Source organism: Stegostoma tigrinum, chromosome 34, assembly GCF_030684315.1.
Source record: "Stegostoma tigrinum isolate sSteTig4 chromosome 34, sSteTig4.hap1, whole genome shotgun sequence".
NCBI lineage: Eukaryota > Metazoa > Chordata > Chondrichthyes > Orectolobiformes > Stegostomatidae > Stegostoma > Stegostoma tigrinum.
The window spans coordinates 26812609-26838162 of NC_081387.1; the positions used below are offsets into that span (position 1 = coordinate 26812609).

The following is a 25554-nucleotide window of genomic DNA, read 5'->3' on the forward strand; positions in this document are numbered from 1 at the left end:
CCCTCAATAGCACACTGCGACAGCAGCCTGAGATTTTAAGACCATAAGACATAGAAACAGAAATGAGGCCATCAAGTCTGCTCTGCCATTGAATCATGGCTGATAAGTTTCTCAATGCCATTCTCCTGCTTTCTCCCCGTAACCCTTGATCCCCTTGATAACCAAGAACCTATCTATCTCAGTCCTGAATGCACTCAATGACCCGGCCCCCACAGCCTTCTGCGGCAGTGAATTCTATAGATTCACCTCTCTCTGTCTGAAGACGTTTCTCCTTATCTCCGTTCTAAAAGGTCTTCCCTTTACTGTGCCCTCAGGTCCTAGACTCTCGTACCATGGAAACATCTTCCCAACATCCACTCTGTCCAGGCCGTTCAGTATTCTGTAAGTTTCAATTAGACCCTCCCTCATCCTTCTAAACTCCAATGAGTATAGTTGCAGAGTCCTCGGACATTCCTCATATGTTAACCTTTCCATTCCTGGGACCATTCTTGTGAACCTCCTGTGAACCCATTCCAGAGCCAGTACATCCTTCCAAAGATATGGGGCCCAAAACTGCACACAATACTCCAAATGTAGCCTGACCAGAGCCTTATAAAGCCTCAGAAGTATATCCCTGCTTTTTTATTCAAGTCCTCTCAAAATAAATGCAAACATTGCATTTGCCTTCCTGCAAGTTCACCTTGAGCGAATCCTGGACTAGAACTCCCAAGTCTATTTGCACTTCAGGCTTCTGCATCTTCTCCCCATTTCCCCCTCCATCGAGTATAGACCCAGAGTCCTCGAGCATTCTTTTCGCATGGCTGTCCACATGGGGACTCGAACCCTGTGGCTCCCAGGCAGGGGTGTGGCCTGATCGATCCCAGCCGCTGCCCTCCATCTGTGCCTGCTATCGTTGTCACAAAGTCCCGTCCGCCTTCAGGCTGGGTAAAGGGGCAGAAACCGTGAGCCTGGTCACCCCCTGCAGACTTTGAAATTGTCTCCAGAACATTCATAAATTACCAGGAAAAGCAAGGGTTCTCAAAGCTGTCCCTTCCACCACCAACCTGAAAAAATATCCACTGACCCTGAACTGACCATTTGGTATCGGTCAGCCATTTCATACCCACTGTGTCTTCTCTCCTGTGACTGATACCTTCAGAAACAGGCCATTCATCCCAACTAGCCTGTACTGTTTTTATTTCTCCTCAAGGCACCTTCCATTCTCCCTCGATCTTCTATTCCCTTCATGTTGGGCCTGGACACTGCCTGGGCCCAGCATTTATTGCCCCGTCCCTAGTTGCCCCCCCCTCCCAAAAAGGTGGGGGTGAGCTGCCCCCTTGAACCCCTGCAGTCCATGTGCTGTGGGGTGACCCACGATGCCCCTCAGGGAGGGAATTCCAGGATTCTGACCTAGCGACACTGAAGGAACGGGGATATATTTCCAAGTCAGAATGGGGAGGGGCTCAGAGGGGAACTTGCAGGGGGCTGGTGTTCCCATGTATCTTGCTGTCCCTTGTCCTTCTGGATGGAAGTGGGTCGTGGGTTTGGAAGGTGCTGCCTGAGGGTCTCTGGTGAATTTCTGCAGAGCATCTTGTAGATGGTACACACTGCTGTGACTGGGTGAACCATCCCAATATTTTAGGCTGGGAGTGCTTGAGAACAAAGGAAAAACCCATCTGGGTCACTAATGTCCTTTAGGGAAGGAAACTGCCATCCTTACCTGGTCTGGGCCTACATGTGACTCCAGACCCACAGCAATGTGATTGACTCTGAGCTACCCTCTGGGCAGTAAATGCTGCTCTGGCCAGCGACACCCTCATCCTGTGAATAAAAATTAAACTCTTCCACTCAGCCTGCACGGTTGAGCTTCCAAATTTCAGTTCTCTGGCTTGCTCTCGCACTGACCTCTCTGTTTGCAGTCTACTGTTGCATGCTTCCAGCGAGACTCAGTGTACAGTTTGAGGCAGAACACCTGGCGTTTTGGTTAGGCATGTCGTTGCCTTCTGAACTCAACAGAGTTCGACATTTCCCAGCAGTAATCTCTCCTATACTACTCACTCACTTCTCCTTTTACCATTGGACAGCAGCTGTTCTCCATTCCACCGTTCACACCTCTTACATTTCTTCACTTGTCCAGCTCCTACGCCCTTACCCCCTACCCCTCTCTCAGTCCCTCCTGGTCTTGTTCCACCTCTCTACCCCTTCACCCCCTTTGAGACAGTTTCAGTTCTAACTTTAAGATGGTGACTTGTTTCTGTTGCAAGAGGTTGAGATCGCACTGAAAATGTTCATTTCATTCTTTATTCATTCACAGCATGTAGGGATCTCTGGCATTTGTTGACTGTCTGTAGTCACACGTAGGCCAGACCACATAAGGGTGGAAGATTCCTTCCCTGAAGTGGTACTAGTTATCCAGATGGGTTCCCCGCCCTCCGACCAATTCAGTCATCATTAGATTCTTAGTTCCAGACATTTATTGATATCAAACACCACCATTTGCCATGGGGTTGGGGGTGGGGTTGGGGGTGGGGGGTGGGGGGTGGGGGGGTTGTGGGGGTGGAATTCAAAGCTCAGTCTTAAGAAACTTACCTGAGTCTCTGGATTAACAGCTTCAGTGATAATACCAGGAGGCCATTCCCTCCCTGTACAAGTAACCACAGCTACTCCTAGTTATAGACTGCTTTTAGTTCCATTTCTTTTCTTTAGTCAGCAGACTCGGGTGTCACTGACTGGGCCCAGCATTTATTGCCCCGTCCCCAGTTGCTCCCCCCCCCCACCGAAAAGGTGGGGGTGAGCTGCCTCCTTGAACCGCTGCAGTCCATGTGCTGTGGGGTGACCCACAATGTCCCTCAGGGAGGGAATTCCAGGATTCTGACCCAGCGACACTGAAGGAACGGGGATATATTTCCAAGTCAGGATGGGGAGGGGTTCGGAGGGGAACTTGCAGGGGCTGGTGTTCCCATGCCCCTTCTGGGCAGCGATGGTTGAGCATTGGGAAGGTGCTGTCTAATATTGCTAGCATGTCCTTAAGACAGTGCTTTCAAACCTGCCCTTTGTCTGAATCTTTGCTAATGATCTGAATGCCATTCGATGCTCCGAAATGGCACTGTCACCAGTGTGACACAACCAGCTGCGATAGGCGACACTGAGGTGTTTTGATTGAGGTTTTTCAAGATGTTAGGATGTAGGAGCAGGAGGAGGCCATTCAGCCCATCGGGTTTGCTGTGCCAACAGCTGAGATCATGGCTGATCTGACCATCCTCGACTCCACTTCCTGCCTTTTCCCCAAAACCCTTGAATCCCTTCCTCATTAAAAATCTCTCCATTGCATCCTCGAGTAGACTGAACGATCCAGCCCTGACAGTCCTCTGCGGTAAAGAATTCCACAGATTCACTCCCCTCGGAGGGAAGAAGTTCCTCCCCGTCTCTGTCTTCATTGGGTGACCCCCCTTATACTGAGGCGTATGATTACTCACTGGATACCTCACTGAAAATCTTGCATCCTTGAGTCGATAGGCTGCTGTGAGGGAAGGGTTTGAGGGCAGTCAGGGGTGGGTTTGTGTGAGGCTGCAGGCCACTCGTGGTCCTGTGGAATCGGGGTTCCAACTGGAGGGGCTGAAAGATCTCGTCTTCCCGAAATTCCCCTCAGATATGTCTGTGCTGTTCTCCCCCAGCGCCCGCACTGTGTTCTCACAGAATTGTGGCAGCAATGCAGGAGGCCCTTCAGCCCACCCTCGGTGTGCCCGTTCTATACCAGTCCCCCACCTGGTGCCAGCCCACTCCCTTTTTCCCCACTCACCATTCCTCCACAAGCGATCATCAGATCAGGTCAAGCCATTGTTGTCCCAGAGCACGTTGGAGGGCGATTGAGTGAGAACCTGAGGGTCACTGTGCCTCGGGCGAGGGGAGAGTTTGAGGAGGAGGGTCTGTCATGGTGACCCCCAGCTGGTGCGGGCAGGGGATCAAACCCGCTGTATTGGTGTCGCAAACCAACTGCCCAGTGCCCCCATGGAATGTCCCCCCCGAATCGAACAGGCCTCCTCCCCTATGTTCCAGGGAAGTGTATTCCAGACCCCGACCGCTCACTGGGTCATTATCCCCCACCCTGCTCCCTGGATACAAGAGGTTCCTTGCTTCTTGGGAACAGTGACACCCGCCCACCCCACACTCCCCCCTCGGCCACGTGGGGCCTGTCGCTAGATCACGAGTGGCGTTTTCCCAGATTCCCCCACCCACCCCATGCCCGCAGTTTACCCAAGTGCGCTTTTGTTTCCCCAGCTGAAGCAAACGGAGACGGAATTGCAGAAGGTGGAAGAAGGGATCGGGAATTTCGAGATGATGATCTGATGTGGTCATGGGCGGAGCCTGGCTCTGGTTTTATCCGGACGGCCCCGCCCCCCCCAACCTCACTGTGCGAGAGACGGTGTAACTGTGAGGCGGCGAACAAGGGCTGGTGTCAGATTCTAACGTTGGGTGGGGCGGGGGGTGAGATGGTGTTGGGAAGCGTTGCAGGCTACGGGCTGGGGTTGGGGGGTGGTTGGCACTTGTATTGTTGGGAATTACACCCCCCCACCAACTCCTTTCCCAGTCCTGCTGTGGGGAGGTGTCAATCCAGAAGCTACAAGCTGGCTCCCATAACCTTAATCGCTGACCTAGCCTCCTCCTCCTCCCTCCGATCGGTTAGAGTCAGTGCTCAAACACGGCTTTCCTTCGCTCTGGCCCTGTCTTGGTGAAGTTTCCAGTCGTTCTTTACTCCAAGCCATCAGGCAACGGCGTTTCAATAAAGGTTTACTGTTTCGTTAAGAACGCTCGGCATGTTTTTGTGGGTTTATACCTAATGCTATGGGAGAGGACAGTGTCTGACCCACTGTCCTGGGGCAGGAGGGAGGGGCTAGGTGGAGAAATGACATTAACATTTATTCATGGGACGAGGGTGTCTTGTCCCTCCCTAAGTGTTCAGAGTCAACCACATTGTTGTGGGTCTGGAGTCACGTGTAACAGATGGATGGCATTTCCTTCCCTAAAGGACATTAGAAGCTGGGTGCACTAGGCCATTCAGCCCTTGGTGCCTGCACCACTATACAATATGATCGCAGCTGACCATGCTCTCTCGGTATCCCATTCCCACTTTCTCCCCATATCCCTTGATTCCTTTAGCCACAAGGGCCACATGCAGCCCCCTTTTGAATATTTTTAAACCAACTGGCCCCGACAGAGAATTTCTCAGGTTCACAACTCTCAGTGAAGAAATTCTTCCTTGTCTCAGTCCTGAATAGCCTACCCCAAGTTCTGGGCTTCTCCAACATCAGGAACATTCCTCCCACATCTAGTCCCATCAGGATTTTATGTTTCTTTAGATTCTTCAGATGGATTTTTCCCCTGATAATGGCCGCCATTAGATTAACTCTGGATTTTTTAAAATTGAATTCAAATTCCACCATCTGCCACAGCGGGATTCGAACCCTGGTCCCCAGAACACTACCTGTGTTTCAGGATGAAGAGCCCAGCAATAATGCCACTAGGCCATCGCCTTCCCCAGTGCAGGCATGCTCCTTGGCTCAAAACAAGAACCTGTGGTGTTAAATGTTTGGGCTAGTGGCTGTAAGGCGCACAGTTTTATTGTGTTTGCTCCCAGCCTGGTTTTCCCGAGTCCTGGAGGGAGCGATGTACCCGAGGGGAAATGTGGGGCACTGATGAGTCAGAAGAAGGTAAGACAGCTGACACTTACCTGACGATGTGCTTTTATCGTTATGTGTACAGTTTGTTTTTGTACTAGCAATGAGGCCATAAAATACACAATCTGTATTTCTGTTGCTGCCAACAAAAATGGCCTTAATCTCTTTTTTTTTTAGATCTTTGGAGTCAAGTGTCTGTGGGAAATGAGGATCAGTGTGTTTTGACTCAATGATGTGAAAACAGTTATCTCTCTATGAAATATTAGAAATGCTTTTTTTCAACTCACTCAGCTGCTTAAAATAATTCCAATAGAATTTATTTTGTAGTTCTTTTTCAAAGGGCAGTGTTTACACAAGGCAGTCTGTTTGAGAGGGCTAAAAGAGAGGCTGAGGGAGGGACCAGCCTGGGAAACAGATGGGCATTGTTGATTAGAGCTATGGGACTGAGCTCTGCCTGGAAATCTGTCCACAGTCTGTGTGTCTGCTCTTACAGCTGCTCTATTTTTTTTCAGTGCTGCTTAGGGGAGCACTGGGAGGCTGCAGGACTGACGGGGTGCCATGCTGTCAGATGTTACTATCCCCTGGATGAGCCATTTCTCCATTATAGCTCACAGCTGATAGAGTCATGGAGATGTCCACGGAAACAAGCCCCTTCGGTCTGACAGATATCCTGAATTAATGCAGCCCCATTTGCCAGCATTCGGCCCCTATCCCCCTCAACCCTTTCAATTCATGTCCCCATCCAGATGCCTTTTAAATGTTATAATCATACCAGCTTCCACCACTTCCCCTGGCAGCTCATTCCATCCACGTACCACCCTTTGTGTGGAAAAGGTGCCTCTTAGGTCCCGGTTAAATCTTTTCCCCTGTCACCTTAAACCTATGCCATCGGCCTCATGGACAATCCCAGAGGGGAGGTGTGTGACAGCCCTTTCTCACAGTAACACAGTTTTGATTAGCAGGGGTCCTTGTTGCTGCAATGTGGGAATCAGGTTGAGGCAGGGATCGTACCTAGCTCATCGGAAGATGCTTGTTGGAGCTCAGGCCTCCAGTTCACTGCTTGTGTTTCCATTTGATAGCACCTTTACGCGCACATTTTCAACATCCCACTCCCACTCGCCCCCCACCCCCCCCCCCCCCAAGTCGCAACAGTGTGTACCATCTACAAGATGCTCTGCAGGGATTCACCAAAGACCCTCCGGCAGCACCTTCCAAACCCACGACTTACTTCCATCCAGAAAGACAAGGGGCAGCAGATACATGGGAACACCAGCCCCCTGCAAGCTCCCCTCCGAGCCCCTCCCCATCCTGACTTGGAAATATATCCCCGTTCCTTCAGTGTCGCTGGGTCAGAATCCTGGAATTCCCTCCCTGAGGGACATTGTGGGTCACCCCACCGCACATGGACTGCAGTGGTTCAAGGAGGCAGCTCACCCCCCACCTTCTCAAGGGGGGCAACTAGGGATGGGGCCCCACCCTGCTACCAATATCCCATGTTAGATTATGTTCCCTACCTTCTCTGCCACCATTGTCCCCCACACCTCCCCACCCCCGCCACCCCAGCAAAACCACCAAGAGAGGGGACGATGATCAGGGCGTGTGGAAAAAGCTGAAGCTTTTTATTGAAGGGGCAACCTGAGAGGGCTGTGCTATACAAGCGGGCGAGGCAATGTGAATTATTGCGGAAGTCCCCGTGAGCTCCTCTGTGGGGGCATATTCTACAACATGTGGTTCCCTTGTTTATTCACAACCAGCCTTGCCCTCTGCAGCTGCTGGCCCGGGAGTACGGCTAACACCATGAGGCTCAGCTTGGTAATTTTTGTGGATGGGTGGAGGTGTTGGGGTTGGCGTGGGGTGCAGGGGTGGTTGGGTTTGGGGTGGAGTGTTGGAGTTGGGGTGGAGGGGGTGGGGTTTTGGGGTGGGGGTGGTTGGGGTTGGTGTGGGGTGGATGGGTGGGGTGTAGGGGTTGGGGTTGGGGTGGAGGGGTGTTGGGGTGTTGGTGTTGGGGTGGAGGTGTTGGTGTTGGGGTGGAGGTGTTGGGGTTGGCGTGGAGGGTTGGGGTGGAGGTGTTGGAGTTGACATGGGGTGTTGGGGTGGAGGTGTTGGGGTTGGGGTGGTTGGGGTTGGCGTGGGGTGTGGGGTCGTTGGGTTTGGGTTGGGGTTGGGAGGGGTGGTTGGGGTTGGCATGGGGTGGAGGGGTGTTTGGGTTGGGGTGGGGGTGGAGGGGTGCGGTGGTGGAGGTGTTGGGTGGAGAGGTGGGGTGTTGGAGTGGTTGGGTTGGGGTTGGGGTTGGGGTGGGGGGGTTGGGGTTGGGGTGGTGGGCTGGAGGTGTTGGGATTGGGGTGGTGGGCTGGAGGTGTTGGGATTGGGGTTGGGGTGGAGGTGTTGGGGTTGGCGTGGGGTGTTGGGGTGGAGGTGTTGGGGTTGGCGTGGAGAGGTGGTTGGGTTTGGGTTGGGGTGGGGGTGGAGGGATGGGGGCGGAGGGGTGGGGGCTGGGGTTGGGGGGTGGTTGGGTTTGGGTTGGGGTGGGGGTGGGGGTGGCATGGGGTGGTTGGGGTTGGCGTGGGGTGTTGGGGTGGAGGTGTTGGGGTGTTGGAGTGGTTGGGTTTGGATTTGGGTTGGGGTGGGGGTGTTAGGGGTGGAGTGAGGGTGTTGGCTTTAGGGGTGGCTGGGCGTGATGCTGTGTGAGGAACTCTTCCCTCTGATTCAGGATGCCCGTTAGTGATGATGGGCAGGATGTCCCTCCTGAGGGCAGCTCCTGTCAGCAACTTGTTTGGGAGTTTGCAGTGAGAACTGCGCCCACCCCCACCAAATTCTCTTTTTCCTCCGTGACTTTCTCAGACCCTGTAAGCGTCTGCAAACTCTGCTGTCCCCCTCACATCCCTGACTCCAGCACATCCTTCGGAGCCTTCTTGCCAGCCATCGCGACTGTGCCCGGGCCCCTCGAAACCTGCCCCCCCACCCCCAGTTCCCTTTCCTGAGCCCTCTGCTTCTCCTTCCTCCCATAAACAGACTCTCTCTGACCAAGCATCTCAGTCACCCCCACCCTGAGGTGCTGGGCATGTTCCACAACAAAATGTTTTCTGGCTGTTTTGTAGGGGTGGGGGCGTGGCATCATCCCATTCGGGGTGTGTTTCTGGGAACTATCCACCTACACTCTGCCCCAGATGGGACCCTCATTCCCGGGAATGAGATGACCGAGAGGAAACTGGATGGAGATATTCCGGATCACTGCTCTTCGAATCATACAATGGCTACGTAAGGCAGGAAGCCTTTTGGCCCATTGTGCCCATGCTGGCCCCAAGTGAGGGCAACCTGTCGGGCCCATTCCCCTCTCCTGCCTTTTCTGTGCAACTTCGCGCCACACCCCCCATTTCGTGTGGCTCATTGTCTGCCAAGGGCAGGATCCAAATTACCTCCTTTGCATGCCCATATCCAGATCCCAGCCACTGGCCGCATTTCTCCCTTTTGCCATTCCCCTGAACTCTGTGCCTGCTGGTTCTCAAGCAGTTTCTCCTAATCTATTCTGTCCAGACTCCCACCTCAATCGCGTGGCCTCTAACCTTAATCTCCATCACCAATGCCCTTCTGTGTTGTAACTGTCCTATGATTCTTCAGTAATTGATAGTGCAGCTCTGTGTTGGGCCTGATGCAGGGAAGATCCAGGGCCCTCCTGGCTCCCAGGTAGTGAGGTGTTGTTATTGACTGAAGCTTTGGTGAGTCTAGACAAAGGTGGAGCTGTCGCACCCAGGCTGGGTGTAACCTTCAAGCTGAGCTTCCAGTAGCTGCTTAATGAGCACTGCCTTCTCCTGCTCCAGCTGGGTGATCCACTGGCTTTTCTTCGACACTTCCTGTGGGTCAGAAACCCAAACCAGTAAAGACATGTTACGTTGTGGACTGAAATGGGAAAGAACCCTGTCTACATTTTCCTCACATTTCAGCAAGCAGTGCACCCTCAGGGCAAGCATTGTTTCTATGTAGTTAAGAAGCTGGTGCAGACTAACAGGTGATCAGGGGTTCTGTCTACAAATGGACAAAATGTTGATTGGTCTATGGACTAGTAACCAACTGTGGATGACCAAGCCCTTTTGCCTGCCAACAACCATGTAATTGGCTGACAGGTAACTGAACGGCTTGGGGGGTGGGGGGGTGCTAGGAACAGAGCAGGAATTGGATCACCAGCAGCTCTGGAGTTGTCTCTCTCTTTTCTGCAATTAAAACTCATTTTAACAGCAGTTGTTATAAACTGTGACTTTTCATTGGTAAGTTTGGGATATCTTATCAGTGAACCAGCCACCCTGTGCCTCTTACAAATTAGTTGGAGCATACGGAAAAGCAAAACTCAGAAAAAGAAACTTCTGATCAGCAGGAGCCATCTCATCGGATCATAGGAAAAATTCTCCTTGTGCTTGTGTTTATCCCCGTCCCTGTCCATGTCTATTGTGTCTGTATGTGTGTAAGGAGGAGTTAATGGGCGGAAAGACTACACTTATAGTATTCCAATTGTTCCTTTTTTCATTCCTGGGATGACAGCATCACTGGCCAGGCAGCATTTATTGTCCATCCCTTATTGCCCAGGGGGCCGTTAAGAGTCCAGACCAGGTAAGGATGGTAGTTTCCTTTCCTAAAGGACATTAGTGAACCAGATGGGTTTTTGCAACAATCAACAACGGATTCACAGCCATCATTAGATTCTTAATTCCAGATACTTTATTGAATGCAAATTCTAACATCTGCAGTGGCAGGTTTTGAATATGGGTCATGGGAACATTATCAAAGTCTCTGGACTACAGTTGAGCGATAATACCACTAGGTCATTGTGTTTAACTAATTACTTAAGCCTAGAGTCTAATTACTTGAATTAAGTTGTTTTTGTTCAGTAGATACAGCTGGTCTGTTTCATATCAGCCTGCATCACAGAGAAGCGATGGACTAGTGGTATTATCACAAGACAATTAATCCAGAGACTCAGTAATGAGTGAGGGACATGGGTTCCAATCCTGCCACAGCAGATGTTGGAATTTGAATTCAATAAAATATTTGGAATTAAGAATCAAATGATGACAGTGAACCCATTGCCGAATATCAGGAAAAACCCATCTGGTTCACTAATGCTCCTTAGGGAAGGAAGCTGCCATCCTTACTTGATCTGGCCTACAGGTGATTCCAGATCCACAGCAATGTGGTTGACTCTTAACTGCCCTCTGGCCAATTAGGGATGGGAAATAAATGCTGCCTGACAAGTGACACGCACATCACGTCATATAATGAAAACAATTAGAGCATTTGGGGAAACTCACTTTAGGATCTTTTAATTTTTTTTAAGCTGAATGTAGGAATGGAGGTGTGTGATTTCCAGCAGAATATTGCAGAGGGGAATGATATAACGTGGAACATTTGTATTTCCGTATCACGGTACACTTCGCACAACAAGCCAATGCTCTATGGCTCTACAGTGTGTACTAAGCTTCGGGTGGCATGTAGAGACAAGCAGCGCAGAACCAAGTCTGTTTGGCCCATCGTATCTACGACAGCTCTTTGAGACATTGCCTTCCCCCTCAGTACAAACAGTGCTTGGCACACTTTTTTCATAGAGTCAAGCAGCACAGAAACAGGCCCTTTGGTCCAACCTGTCCATGCTGACACAGATATCCAAAATAAATCTAGTTCCGTTTGCCAACATTCGGCCCCTATCTCCCGAAACCCTTCCTATTCATGTCTCCATCCAGATGCCTTTTAAATGCTGTAACTGTACCAGCCCCCACCACTTCCTCTGGCAGCTCATTCCATACACACACCACCCTCTGTGTGAAAAAGTTGCCCCTTAGGTCCCTTTTAAATCTTTCCCCTCTCACCTTAAACCTATGCCCCTCTAGTTTTGGACTTCCCCCACCCTGGGAAAAGACGTTGTCTATTCTCCCTATCCATGCCCCTCATGATTTTATAAACCTCTATAAGGTCCCCCCCCTCAGCCTCCGACGCTCCAGGGAAAATAGCCCCAGCCTGTTCAGCCTCTCCTTGTAGCACAAACCCTCCAACCCCAGCAACATCCTTGTAAATCTTTCCTGAACCCTTCCCAAGTTTCACACCATCCTTCCTGTAGCAGGGAGACCGGCTGTATTCCAAAGGTGGCCTGAACCAATGTCCTGTACAACCACAACACGACCATCCTAACTCCTGTTACTGAATGCACTGACCGATAAAGGCAAGCATTCCAAACACCTCCTTCACAGCCCTGTCTATCTGCAACTCCAGCTTCAGTGAACTACAAACCTGCACCTTCAAGGTCTCTCTCCTGAGCAACACACCCAGGACCTTCCCATTAAGTGTATATATAAAGTCCTGCCTTGATTTGCTGTTCCCAAAATGCAGCACCTCATATTTATCTAATTTGTCATTTTCCCCTCATCGTCACATTCCCATTTTCAGAAGCAACTGCAGCATCTGCTTCCACTGCCTTGTCAAGCTGAGCGTTCTCACTCGCGAGAGGATCAGCCACCAGGCCACATAAACTGGAGGCTGTTTGTGAAATACTCTGAGGTGGAGGCAGAAGAGAACTTTTCCATACAGCCTCTCAGTATGATGTTCACTGGAAGATTTGGGGATGAGTCCCAGGGATACATTTAAACGTTAAATTGCAGCATGCTGCTGTGGAGGGGGACCTGAGGGTCCTTGTACAAGAATCACAAAGTTGGTTTGCAGATGCAGCAGGTACTTAAGGAGGCAAATGGAGTATTGGCCTCCATTGCTGAAGGGAGTTTATGAACAGGGAGGCCATGTTACAGCTGTACAGGGGGCTGGTGAGACCACACCTGGAATGCTGTGTAATGTTCTGGTCTCCTTACTTGAGAAAGGATGTACTGGCGCTGGGAGTGCAGAGGAGGTTCACTAGGTTGATTCAGGAGTTGAGAGCGTTGGCTTATGAGGGGAGATTTTGAGTAGACCAGGACTGTACCCATTAGAATTTAGAAGAATGAGGGGGGATCTTATAGAAACATAGGAAATGATGAAGGGAATAGATTAGATAGAAACAGGAAGGTTATTTCCTCTGGAAACTAGAACGAGGGTCGTAGCCTCAAAATAAGAGGGAGCAGGTTTAGGAGTGGATTGAGGAGGAACCTTTTCACCTAAAGCGTTGTGAATCTGTGGAATTCCCTGCCCAGTGAAGCAGTTGAGGCTTCCTCATTGAATGTTTTTAAGGCAAAGTTAGATTTTTGAACGGTAAGGGGATTAAAGAGTTACGGTGAGGGGATGTGTCAGTGGGGCTGAGTCCATGAAAAGATCAGCCATGGTCTTATTGAATGGTGGAGCAGGCCTGAAGGGCTTAATGGCCTACTCCTGCTCCTGATTCATAGGTTCTTATAGCAGGAAATCCAAGTTTGGGGATGAAATACAGGCTGATGCTCCCTAGTGTTAACAGCAATAAAACAGGATAAGGGGACGGTGATTCAATAAATGGTTAAAATACAGGCAGATGGGTTTTAAAGCAGGTTAACCTTCAAGCATAAGGCTCTGTGTTTTGCAGTGACATAAGGGAGATCTGAGTATTATTTAAAATGGAGGAGATTGCTGATGGGCTGAAGTCAAGGGTCTGTGAGCACAAGCCACTATCGTACAGTTGTTGAGTACAAAAACTGATCGGAGCTGTGAATGGAATGTTAGCCTTTGTAACAGGAGTGATGGAAAATGTACAGCTTTATAGAGGCCCAATTTAAACAACATCTGGAGCACTGTGTGCGGCTCTGGCAGCCACACCTTAGAAAATAATGTATTGACCTTGGAAGGAATGCAGCACAGTTTCACAGAATGCTACCAAGGCTCCAATTAGACTACAAAAAGTTTACTTCTCATTCGTTCTGTGGAATTTCAGCATCGCTGGCTGGGACAGTGTTCATTGCCTGTCCGTAAGTGCTCCTCTAGGTATCAGGGGTGAGCTGCTCCCTTCAACTGCTGAGTCCTTAGTGTGTGGGGTGACCCACAATGCCCATTAGGGAGGGAATTCCAGGATTCTGACCCAGCGACACTGAAGGAACGGCTGATATATTTCCCGAGTCAGGATGGTGAATGGCTCGGAGGGGAGCTTGCAGGGGGCTGGTGGTGCCGTGTATCCGCTGTCCTTCTGGATGATGGAGATCGTGGGTTTAGGAGGTGCGGCCTGAGGAGATTCGGTGAATTTCTTGTGGACAGCATTCACTGCTGCTACTGTGGGCAGGGGAAGGAGTTGAAGGTGGGGAACTGGGGCATCAATTGAGTGAACTAAGTTTTCTGAAGTAAATTCAGATTTGGTTAGCTCGGTTGGCTGGACAGCTGGGCAAAAACAGGAGGGTTTGCATCTTGTACTGGCTGCTATCATTGTGTTAAACTCACTAGCCTTCATCTCCCTGTAATGAGGGACCACCCTCTGGGAGTCTGGCTGCTTTCAATTCTCCAGGATACTGATGGTTACAAAATAATTTGATGGACAAGGTGCCAAGGCTGACATGGAAAAGGCTTCTGAAGAGTGAGAGGAGACCTGACCTTCAATCCCTGAGGGATGTTGACCAGGTGGACATGAAGGGAATGTTTCCTGCTGTGAAAGAATTCACAACAGGCACCATTCAATTAAAACAGAGACAAGGACAAAGTCTTATCTCTGATGATCGCAAGTCTCCTCCTCCAAAAGTGGCAGATGGGTTCTTCGTAAGTAAGGGAAGGAAAGGTTATCGCAGGAGAGGGATAACGTGCAAAACAGTCACACTGCAATCTTACAGAACGGCAGAGCAGGCTCAAGGGGCCGAGTGGCCTACTCTTGCTCCTTGTTTGTACGTTAGGAAATGCGTCCTTCACACACAGGAAGTGGCAAACTAGCTCCCACAGTAGAGGAGAAACGAGTTGCACGAGTCTGGAACCAATCGAATTTTGCTGGCCAAGGTTATTAATAGAAGGGAAGTCAAGGTGGGTGGATGGAGCTAAGGTAAAGGTCAGATCTCATGGAACAGGGTGAGAGGCTGAATGGCATCATTTTTTGATCCTGTCTCATCCCCGGACCTCTAGGTGCCTAAAGACCGCCTGTGACTGTCACCTATTGGTTGTATCGATTGACCATCAGCCACTGGAGCTGGGCCAGTGCAGCCAACATCAGGCTGGACAGTGCCTTGTTCGAATGGACGCTAATCAGTGGGAAACTTCCATTCGCCTTTCCTGATCGAGAGTGGCCCATTATCGCTAAGTTTGAAGGTCCCTTCAGGGACATTGACAGCGAATAATCCACAGACATTTCATACCTTAGTCAGCCAATAGTTCTGCCGTTTCAGTGCTTCCAGATTCTGTTGCTGGGACCTCCTGACGTTTGCTCTGGGCAGATGTTCTAGGTCAGGCTGTTCCGTCTGGCAGTGAGGCAGAAACATCTGGGAAAAACAAGGACCATTCAGGTGATGAGGAAACAACCCCTGCGGTCTTCAGTTTGCACTTGTAATTCCATGAGCGTTGCATTTTGGCAGACGAGGGTTGACCTCACCCTCACTTAATGGAGCACATGACCCATTGATTTAAGAATAAGGTGTGGGGCATACTGGAAGCTGTCCAGTGCATTTGTTGTTCCCCCAGCCGGTGGGTTATAGCATTGGCTGGCAAGGAGAGCGATGTGACCTTGTGGATGTCTCACAGCAAATCACATGAGAGGGCCTATACTTTTGAGTCAACTCTGCCAACATAACTAATCAAGAACAAGTGTAAGTTTGTCTTTTCTCCTTCATTGTGAAATAGGGCAGGAGGAGGTTGTTTGGCCCTTCGAGACAGCTCTGCCATTCAGAGTGGTCATGCCTGACTATCCAAGTCTGAGTCCTGTTCCCAAATCCTCCCCCATACGCTTTGATCCCCTTTGCCCCAAGAATTGTATCTAACACCTTCTCAGAGTCAGAAAGCTGTACAGTCCAGGTACAGCTGGTCCAACCCATCCGTGCTGGCCCACATTCCTAAATAAATCCAGTCCCATTTCCCAGCATTCGGCCCCTATCCCCCTCAAACCCTTCCTATTCATGTCCCCATCCAGATGCCTTTTAAATGCTGTAACTGTACCAGCCTCCACCACTTCCTCTGGCAGCCCATTCCATACACACACCGCCCTCTGTGTGAAAAAGTTACCCCTCAGGTCCCTTTTTAAATCATTCCCCCCTCACCTTAAACCTCTGCCCCTCTTGGTTTGGACTTGCCCTACCTTGGAACATTGAGTTTTTTTCTGTAGTAGGGAATCCCACTCTCAGAGGCTGAGGTGTGACCGTTTAGAGGTTTATAAAATCATGAGGGGCATAGATGGTCAAGGTCTTTTCCCCAGGGTGGGGAAAAACTAGAGTGGTACAGGCTTAAAAGGGGCCTGAGGGGCAATGTTTCCACACAGTGGGTGGTGCGTACAGAGGAAGTAGTCGAGGCTGGTACTAACTTTCTGAAAGTCATCTGGGTAGGTATATGAAGAGTTTAGAGGGATATGGGCCAAATGCTGTCAATTGGGACTCAATTAATTTAGGATGTCTGGGTCAGCAAGGACAGGTTGGAGTGAAGTGTCTGCTTCTGTGCTGTACAATGTCATGACTCTACAAGCCAGAAGGGTTACAGCACTGATAGAGGAAGGGTTTTAAACGGAATCCTCGAAAGGATCCCACTGGATTATCTTGAAGAAGTCAGCGGAATCCTCTGCAGTGTCTTGGTCCACAATTATCCCTGCCTCCCCAACCTCACAGTAACACATCATTGTTATTATATCCCTTCCTTTCAGTGCTCTCTCCACAACACCACAAGAGCCAATAGTTCAAAGTTGGCTCTGGGTGTGCAAAGCATTTAGCTTTCTTCCTTGTGAAACACAAGTAACAGAAACAACAGCGAGGCACTGACCCTGTCTGCACTGGAGATGAAGTCACTGAGGCACCAGTTAATGTGCTGGATCTTGTCCTGAAGGAGGGATGGACGGTTCACAAGAGACGAGGAGGCCTAAGAGAAGGAGCGAGAGGAGGCAGGAGAGATAGAAGGATATTAATACTCGGGCGATTGATTCCACGTCTCAGCCCCCAGTTCTTTTTCTGCTTCTCAGTGCCTGCTGTTAATACACAAAAGGAATCTTTCCCCATGCACCGTGCCCAAAATGTCGTTTAGAGAGTCATACTGGGCCCAGGTTGCCCTTGGGCCCATCAAGCTTCTAGATTACCTACAGTTTGGAAACAGGCTCCTCGGCCCAACAAGTTCACACCGCCCCTTGAAGCATCCCACCCAGGCCCATTCCCCTGTAACCCACACACCCCTGAACACTACGGGCAATTTAGCATGGCCAATCCACCTAGCCTGCACATCTTTGGACTGTGGGAGGAAACCGGAGCACCTGGAGGAAACCCACGCAGACACGGGGAGAATGTGCAAACTCCGCACAGACAGTTACCCGAGGCTGGAATCGAACCCAGGTCCCCGGTGCTGTGAGGCTGCAGTGCTAACCACTGAGCCACCATGCCGCCCCTAAGCTTTTGGTCTAGCTGCAGTTCCTGAGCTTGAACGCTATGACGAGGGCAGAGTCATCTAAACTGGGAACGCTAGCTTGGTCTCTCTGCTTCTGACCCATTGTCATGTCTAGCGTTCGTTGCTTTCAGTGCAGACTGAAGCAGAGACAAAACAAAAGTCGACGTTGCCACAAGGAGGGTGACGGTGAGAAGTTGGCCGGAGCACTGCTGCGGACCAGATTGTTACAAACAACACCGGGGCATCTGGTTGCCACTTTTCCACCTGGGGCGGTTGCGGGACCCGGCCTCTCAGTACAGGTACAAGGCCATGGTGCTGAGGGTCAGATGGGAGACAAGGAGGAGCTGAAAGGAGTGTCATTCCGGCCAATGCTGGCCACGTGTTGGGCCACTTAGTCCTGACAGAATGTAGTTCATGAGGGCCTAGGTACAATACACACTGCTTTTAGGCAGTTGGCGAGGGGGTGGGGAGCTCCGCTGTGCGGCACCCTGATGCTAAAGGAGTCACCTCGTCACGACAAGACCCTCCCTTAGACAGAAAGGAGGAGTTTGGCAACAGTGGTCTTGCAATCCATGTCCCCCTGGTGGTAGAGGCAGTCAACCTCACTTTGCCTGGTCTAGTCCCACTTCGCTTCATTGTCTTTACAACGAGAGCTGGAATCCCGAAAGTGTAGAAAAGGCCAATCGGCCCATTGAGTCCGCACTAACCTTCCGAAGAGCATCCCACCCAGGCACACCCCCTGTAACCCTGCATTCCCATGGCTAATCCACCAAACCTGGGCACTATGGGACAATTTAACACGGCCAATCCACCCTAACCAGCACATCCCTGGGCACTATGGGACAATTTAGCACGGCCAATCCCACCCTAACCCGCACATCCCTGGGCACTATGGGACAATTTAGCACGGCCAATCCACCCTAACCCGCACATCCCTGGGCACTACGGGACAATTTAGCATGGCCAATCCCACCCTAACCAGCACATCCCTGGGCACTACGGGACAATTTAGCACGGCCAATCCCACCCTAACCCGCACATCCCTGGGCACTATGGGACAATTTAGCACGGCCAATCCCACCCTAACCCGCACATCCCTGGGCACTATGGGACAATTCAGCACGGCAAATCCACCCTAATCTGCACATCCCTGGGCACTATGGGACAATTTAGCACGGCCAATCCCACCCTAACCCGCACATCACTGGGCACTACGGGACAATTTAGCACGGCCAATCCACCCTAACCCGCACATCCCTGGGCACTATGGGACAATTTAGCATGGCCAATCCACCCTAACCCGCACATCCCTGGGCACTATGGGACAATTTAGCATGGCCAATCCACCCTAACCTGCACATCCCTGGGCACTATGGGACAATTTAGCACGGCCAATCCCACCCTAACCCGCACATCCCTGGACACTATGGGACAATTTAGCACGGCCAACCCAACCTAACCCGCACATCCCTGGGCACTATGGGACAATTTAGCACGGCCAATCCACGCTAACCCGCACATCCCTGGGCACTATGGGACAGTTTAGCACGGCCAATCCACCCTAACCTGCACATCCCTGGGCACTATGGGACAATTTAGCATAGCCAACCCACCCTAACCCGCACATCCCTGGGCACTATGGGGCAATTTAGCACAGCCAATCCCACCCTAACCCACACATCCCTGGGCACTATGGGACAATTTAGCACAGCCAACCCACCCTAACCTGCACATCCCTGGGCACTATGGGACAATTTAGCACGGCCAACCCACCCTAACCTGCACATCCCTGGGCACTATGGGACAATTTAGCACAGCCAACCCACCCTAACCTGCACATCCCTGGGCACTATGGTGCAATTTAGCACGGACAATCCACCCTAACCCGCACATCCCTGGGCACTACGGGACAATTTAGCATGGCCAATCCCACCCTAACCAGCACATCCCTGGGCACTACGGGACAATTTAGCACGGCCAATCCCACCCTAACCTGCACATCCCTGGGCACTATGGGACAATTTAGCACGGCCAATCTCACCCTAACCTGCACATCCCTGGGCACTATGGTGCAATTTAGCACGGACAATCCACCCTAACCCGCACATCCCTGGGCACTACGGGACAATTTAGCATGGCCAATCCCACCCTAACCAGCACATCCCTGGGCACTACGGGACAATTTAGCACGGCCAATCCCACCCTAACCTGCACATCCCTGGGCACTATGGGACAATTTAGCACGGCCAATCCCACCCTAACCTGCACATCCCTGGGCACTATGGAACAATTTAGCACGGCCAATCCACCCTAACCCGCACATCCCTGGGCACTATGGGACAATTTAGCACGGCCAATCCACCCTAACCTGCACATCCCTGGGCACTACGGGACAATTTAGCACGGCCAATCCCACCCTAACCCGCACATCCCTGGGCACTATGGGGCAATTTAGCACGGCCAATCCCACCCTAACCTGCACATCCCTGGGCACTATGGGACAATTTAGCATGGCCAATCCACCCTAACCCGCACATCCCTGGGCACTATGGGACAATTTAGCATGGCCAATCCCACCCTAACCTGCACATCCCTGGGCACTATGGGACAATTTAGCACGGCCAATCCACCCTAACCTGCACATCCCTGGGTACCATGGGACAATTTAGCACGGCCAATCCACCCTAACCTGCACATCCCTGGGCACTACGGGACAATTTAGCACGGCCAATCCACCCTAACCTGCACATTTTCTGACTGAGAGGAAACCAGAGCACCTGGAGCTAACCCAACAGACATGAGGGGCCAGCCTTAATAGGTCAATCAATGATTCTGTCCAAGACAGATTTTTGGATATTAAAGCCCACCAAGGAAATTAGGGACAGGGGCTGGGAAAATGGTTTTGAGGTGGATGTTTAGCCTTAACCTCTAAAGATTGGCAGAGTACTGCTCCCCAATCCGCCAGCATCGAACGCCTCGCCCACCACCCCCACCCACTCAGCTGCTCCTCCCGTTTCCGGGTCACTGACTGCCCGAAAACATGGGCATTTCCCAGCAGTGCCCTGCTCACTCTCTCTCGGGGAGCCTCGCCACTGTGCCTTAGTCGCTGCTGGATGCTCTGGATCTCCTGGTTGTACCAGTCTTGTGCCTGCTCCACCATACCCAGGCCGTACCACAGGGCATCGCGCTGCCGCTCCAGCTCCTTCATGCGCTTCAGCTGAAACACACAAGCTTGGTGAGACTCTCTGTCCTGGGTCACGTGGGTCACTGGGTCACCTCTGTGAAACACGAGCTCCCATTGGTGCATTGGAGAAGGGGGAGGGATGGGTGGTCAGCATAAGAGAGAGGGAGAGCAGATGTGATTGGTCCACTGTATCCAGCTGAGGTCATGTGGACGTCAATGGGATGCCCATGTATCTCCATGGCACAGTAATGCCAATGATAATGTTTGGGGTCACCAGGCAGAGCCCTGGTGGTAATGCTACAAGGCACCGCGGAGACCTTACTTACCACCTCAATCTACCCCTCCCTCACAGAGCTCCCATTGGGGAGGCATCCCCCCAAAATTACCCAGGTCTTGAGGGCATCAGTGGGACAGGTCTACCTCTTGTGACCATTCCAAGAGCAGGATAAACTCCCCTCTGCATCTGAAGTGGGCTGGTTGTGGATTTGGGGCGAGCTTTGGGCAATGGTGTAAATAGGGTGAAAACTAGCCCCAACCCCTTCAGCTCACTTGGCCAACAAAGAAATCCAGAATAATAGATTCCCTACAGTGTGATAGCAGGCCATTCGGTCCATTGAGTCCTCCGAAGAGCCTCCCACTCAGACCCACACCCCTACCCTCTCCCCGTAACCCTGCATTTCCCATGGCTAACTCACCTAGCCTGGCCACCATGGGTAATTTAGCACGGCCAATCCACCAAACCCACACATCGTAGGACTGTGGGAGGAAACTAGAGCACCGCAAGGAAACCCCACGCCGACAGTTGCTCGAGAGTGGAATCGAACCCAGGTCCCCAGCAGTGTGACACAGCAGTGCTAACTACTATGCCAGTGTGTTCATGAGACACTCTCACCCACCTCCTTGACCCAGTGTTGAACAGTCAGGCCAAGCTCTCGCCTCTCCCCCTTATTCTTTTAGGCGTTTCATTAAACTTTGTCGCCACCCTCACCCCTACACTCTCTCCACACTAATGACTCTCCAGTCAATCAACTCAGGACAGTTTACTGCATCTGGACACAGCTGTTGTTGTAATGGTTGGCCCCCACTGGCACATTGGGTAAGGTATGAATGGCCACCTCGCACAAAAGAAGAATGATAGTGAAACCCCAACATGCAAACCCTTGTAAATAATCTCAGCCGGCACGGCCAGGCCGGCACTGCCCGGCCGGCACCGAGGGAGTGCTGCAGTGTTGGAGGAGCCATCTTTCAGGTGAAATGTTAAAGTGGGGGCCTCATCAACCCTTCCAGCGGGAGGCAGAAACTCCCTCGACATCATTTGGAAGAGCACACGAGAACTCTCTCTCACTGGTTCCCAAGGGCTGCAGGTTAGACATATGAGTATGAAAGACTCTATCAAAATGCAAAATGGGTTATGCGGGATTGGAGCCCGGAAGTAGAGTTATCGATACTCCTCGAGAGGAGGTTAAAAACTGTGAATCTAATTCAGGACATGAGAGAGGCTACTTCCACCAAATCCCTAAAAAGGTTTTGTAGTTTACAAGTCAACCAGTAGATTTCTATTGCAGTTTGAACCACTGGAGGAGGGTTATAGACTGATATTTTAAACAAAAACAATGTTCAAGGTTATGGGGAAAAGGCAAGGGGCCGGGATTAAGTCAGTCATGCCTTGGCTTTTAACGGTTGAAATTCCGGAATTTCCTCCCGAAACATCTTTTATACGGGAACAGAAGGAGGCCATTCAGCCCCACAAGTATGAGGCCACTCAATCCCTCAAAACTATTAAGACACGAGCTGTTGAGTCCAGTGCTGTAGTTTTTTAACAGAAACAGCAATGTAGATAGTCTTTGCTGACAGCCCTGCAAATGTTTCCTCATCAACTCCTTATTTGCTCCTCCTCTGAAAGCTCCTGTTTCTACGGCTCCCCCAGCTTTTACAGGGAACACTTTCTCAGTTACAGCAGCCTGCTGCAAAAGACGTTCCCCTCCTCTGTTCTCTCGTTCCTTTTGATCTGTGTTCCATCGCCACCAACCCACCTGCCTTTAAAAAAAACTCATCTCCCTCCCTCTATCAAAACACCCCCAAATTTTGAATTCCTCAGTACATTTCCGCTCAGAATCCCAGTTTATCCGGCCTCTCCGAGTATCTGAGGTTGCTCATGCCTGGGATTACGCCGATAAATCTACCCTGTGCCTTTCAAAACTGATTTTAGTTTCCTCGCACAGGGCTCCTATAACAAAGAATACTAAATAAAAAGCAAAAGAACGGCGGATGCTGCAGATCAGGAACAAAAACAGAAGTTGCTGGAAAAGCTCGGCGGGTCTGGCAGCATCTGTGAAGGAAGAAAACAGAGTTAACGTTTCGGGTGCGGTGACCGAGGAAGGGTCCCCAGACCCGAAAGGTTAACTCTGATTCCTTATTCCTCCCAGATGCTGCCCCTGACCTGCCGAGCTTTTCCAGCAACTTCTGTTTTTGTTCCTGAAATGAAGAGCTGTAAAAGTAGTCGATCGGGCAGTTTTGTTTTCCGAATCCTTGCATCCGGCTGTATTTTCCCAGCAGGCCAGTAATGGGCAAGGGGCCTACTATTTACAGGCTGCTGCCTCCACTTTGCACTGCTCTAAGTGCTCTAGGTGCTCCACATGGTGCCATTTTGAACTGACGTTTACCCGATGAGTCACACTCCTTTGAAGAGCTGGTTCGGACTGGGCCAAATGGCCTTCCTTTGCCTGGTGGAGCTCCTGTGATTCCAGGATTCCGAGTCCCACTTCCCAGGGCTGTTTGGGGGACTCCTAGTGGCCTGTTTGGAGCCAATATTGCTGACTACGGGGAGCGATGCAGTCTCTGAAGACAATGTGAGGCCTGATTAAATGTCACGTGGACAGCAGTTACTTGCCAGGGAAGCCTGGTTTTCACCCAAAGGACAGGAACTCAGTGACAGGGGCTGTGTTAACAGTTCAGGCAGAGCGGCCCAAGTCATGGAACCTGAGGAGGCCGTTCAGTCAAGGTGTTGTTGGCACCAAAGGGTGGTAACTTTCATCCCAGTGATAGCAGCAAAGGGGCATGAGCCCCACTGCCCATGATGGAGCCCTCACCAAGAGGGACTGTAAAGTTGGACGCTTTATTTCTTCACTTTATATCCACATTTTGGTTTATTTTTTCTGTGTTTTAAGATGGCGCCGGAGAGTGGCGACACTATACAATACTTTTCACTGTACTGTGTAACAAGATATGTGCGGCAAGAAGGAAATCAAATGCACTGATCTATCCACAAAATCTTTGTCTGAAATGCTTAGCTGTTCTCTTGCAGCTCTAGGTTTTGTCTGGAAAAGGGATTTGCCCTGCTATCATTTTTGAACTCAGCTCTAACTTTAACACAGTGTTGCTCCCCCCATCCCCTCACTTCAATTACTCCCACTTTAAAAATTGCATATGGATTGGGAGGGGTGGGGGGGGGGGCGTTCTCAGTTTGTGGATCCTCTAAAAAGAGGACATCTCAGAATCATTCTAGAGACTGCTTTGAGAGAGTGCAAGGTCCCATCTGTGTCAACACCTCCCTCAGAGATGAAGTGACGTGCTGCAAAATTCCTGCCGAGTCAACAGATTCTTTCAGAACAGGAAGAGGTCTCCCAGGGGTTGGGCTTTGCAAATGATCGGCAAGGTTTGCTGATGAGATGTGGAGCGTAGCCACCCAGGAATCGGGAGGGGGAAGGAGATTTGTGTATGCTTTAGTAGTGTTCCTCCTACCTTTGAGCAAGACAGTTAAAATCTCACCTGCTCCACAGGTGAGTCATAAACTTCTGAAACAAGTTGATTTTTTTTCTTTAAAAAAGAAAGCCATATTTCCCCTTTCAGGGAACACCTGGCTGAAAAAAGGAGTAGGCAGCGGGAAATAAAAACAAAACTCCAAACTGGGAATGAGGAACAAGGCAACTGATTTGCTCCTCAAAAAGATCTCTTTCACACCTGAGCGTGCACGCTTTTTTCTAACACCTACATTTCTCTTTCTCCACAGCGAGCCTTTTTGCACTGGTTCCCTGTCAAAGGCAAAAATAAATCCTAACAGATATTTTCCGACCCCTTCCAATTCTGAAGGAGAATCAGGCCAGGTCTGGAAACATTAAATCTCTTCTCTCTCTCTGTCTGCAGATCCCCTGAATCTCTCCAGCACTTTCCCCTGTACACTCTCTCTCTCTCTGTCTGCAGATCCCCTGAATCTCTCCAGCACTTTCCCCTGTACACTCTCTCTCTCTCTCTGTCTGCAGATCCCCTGAATCTCTCCAGCACTTTCCCCTGTACACTCTCTCTCTCTCTCTCTCTGTCTGCAGATCCCCTGAATCTCTCCAGCACTTTTTGCTCTACACTCTCTCTCTCTCTCTCTGCAGATCCCCTGAATCTCTCCAGCACTTTTTGCTCTACACTCTCTCTCTCTCTGTCTGCAGATCCCCTGAATCTCTCCAGCACTTTCCCCTGTAAACTCTCTCTCTCTCTGTCTGCAGAGCCCCTGAGTCTCTCCAGCACTTTCCCCTGTAAACTCTGTTTCTCTCTCTGCAGATCCCCTGAATCTCTCCAGAACTTTTTGCTCTACACTCTCTCTCTCTCTGTCTGCAGATCCCCTGAGTCTCTCCAGCACTTTCCCCTGTACACTCTCTCTCTCTCTCTCTGCAGATCCCCTGAATCTCTCCAGCACTTTTTGCTCTACACTCTCTCTCTCTCTGTCTGCAGATCCCCTGAATCTCTCCAGCACTTTCCCCTGTAAACTCTCTCTCTCTCTGTCTGCAGAGCCCCTGAGTCTCTCCAGCACTTTCCCCTGTAAACTCTGTTTCTCTCTCTGCAGATCCCCTGAATCTCTCCAGAACTTTTTGCTCTACACTCTCTCTCTCTCTCTGTCTGCAGATCCCCTGAGTCTCTCCAGCACTTTCCCCTGTACACTCTCTCTCTCTCTCTCTCTCTCTCTGCAGATCCCCTGAATCTCTCCAGAACTTTTCCCTGTACACTCTGTCTCTCTCTCTCTCTCTCTGTCTGCAGAGTCCCTGAGTCTCTCCAGCACTTTCCCCTGTACACTCTGTCTCTCTGTCTGCACAGACTGTGAGGCGGATGAAGACAGTATAGCACTTACCCACAGGAAAAATGCAGTTGCTTCTGGGCGGCTTGGCACAGGGATGATGACCAAGGTGTATCCAGGCGGCAGAGACATGGGGCTCAGGGCAGGGGAGAGGGTGGGCTTTATAGGGGAGAAGAATT

At 50.8% G+C, this 25554-nt stretch overlaps 3 protein-coding genes across 3 annotated transcripts in view; 2 read left to right on the top strand and 1 right to left on the bottom strand.

The window, feature by feature from the left end:
- The window catches only part of vars1 (valyl-tRNA synthetase 1), a 75409-nt gene extending 70624 nt beyond the window's left edge, over positions 1-4785 (top strand). The window contains exon 31 of the mRNA XM_059639719.1: positions 4258-4785. Within this exon, the coding sequence (XP_059495702.1) occupies positions 4258-4326 (69 nt within the window). The 3' untranslated portion in view covers positions 4327-4785. The remainder of the gene's footprint in view (positions 1-4257) is intronic.
- LOC125446591 (histone H2B-like) overlaps positions 1-25554 on the top strand; it is a 267925-nt gene that overhangs the window by 122267 nt on the left and 120104 nt on the right. The gene's annotated exons all lie outside the window — the stretch shown is intronic.
- Positions 8195-25554, bottom strand: part of LOC125446542 (suppressor APC domain-containing protein 2-like) — an 18543-nt gene continuing 1183 nt past the window's right edge. Inside the window, exons 1-5 of the mRNA XM_048520187.2 lie at positions 25430-25554; positions 20203-20349; positions 16521-16616; positions 14918-15040; positions 8195-9505 (exon numbers count right to left, since the gene is read on the bottom strand). The exon at positions 25430-25554 is cut by the window's right edge and continues 1183 nt beyond it. Coding sequence (XP_048376144.1) covers positions 9377-9505; positions 14918-15040; positions 16521-16616; positions 20203-20349; positions 25430-25507 — 573 coding nt within the window. The 5' untranslated portion in view covers positions 25508-25554 and the 3' untranslated portion in view covers positions 8195-9376. The remainder of the gene's footprint in view (positions 9506-14917; positions 15041-16520; positions 16617-20202; positions 20350-25429) is intronic.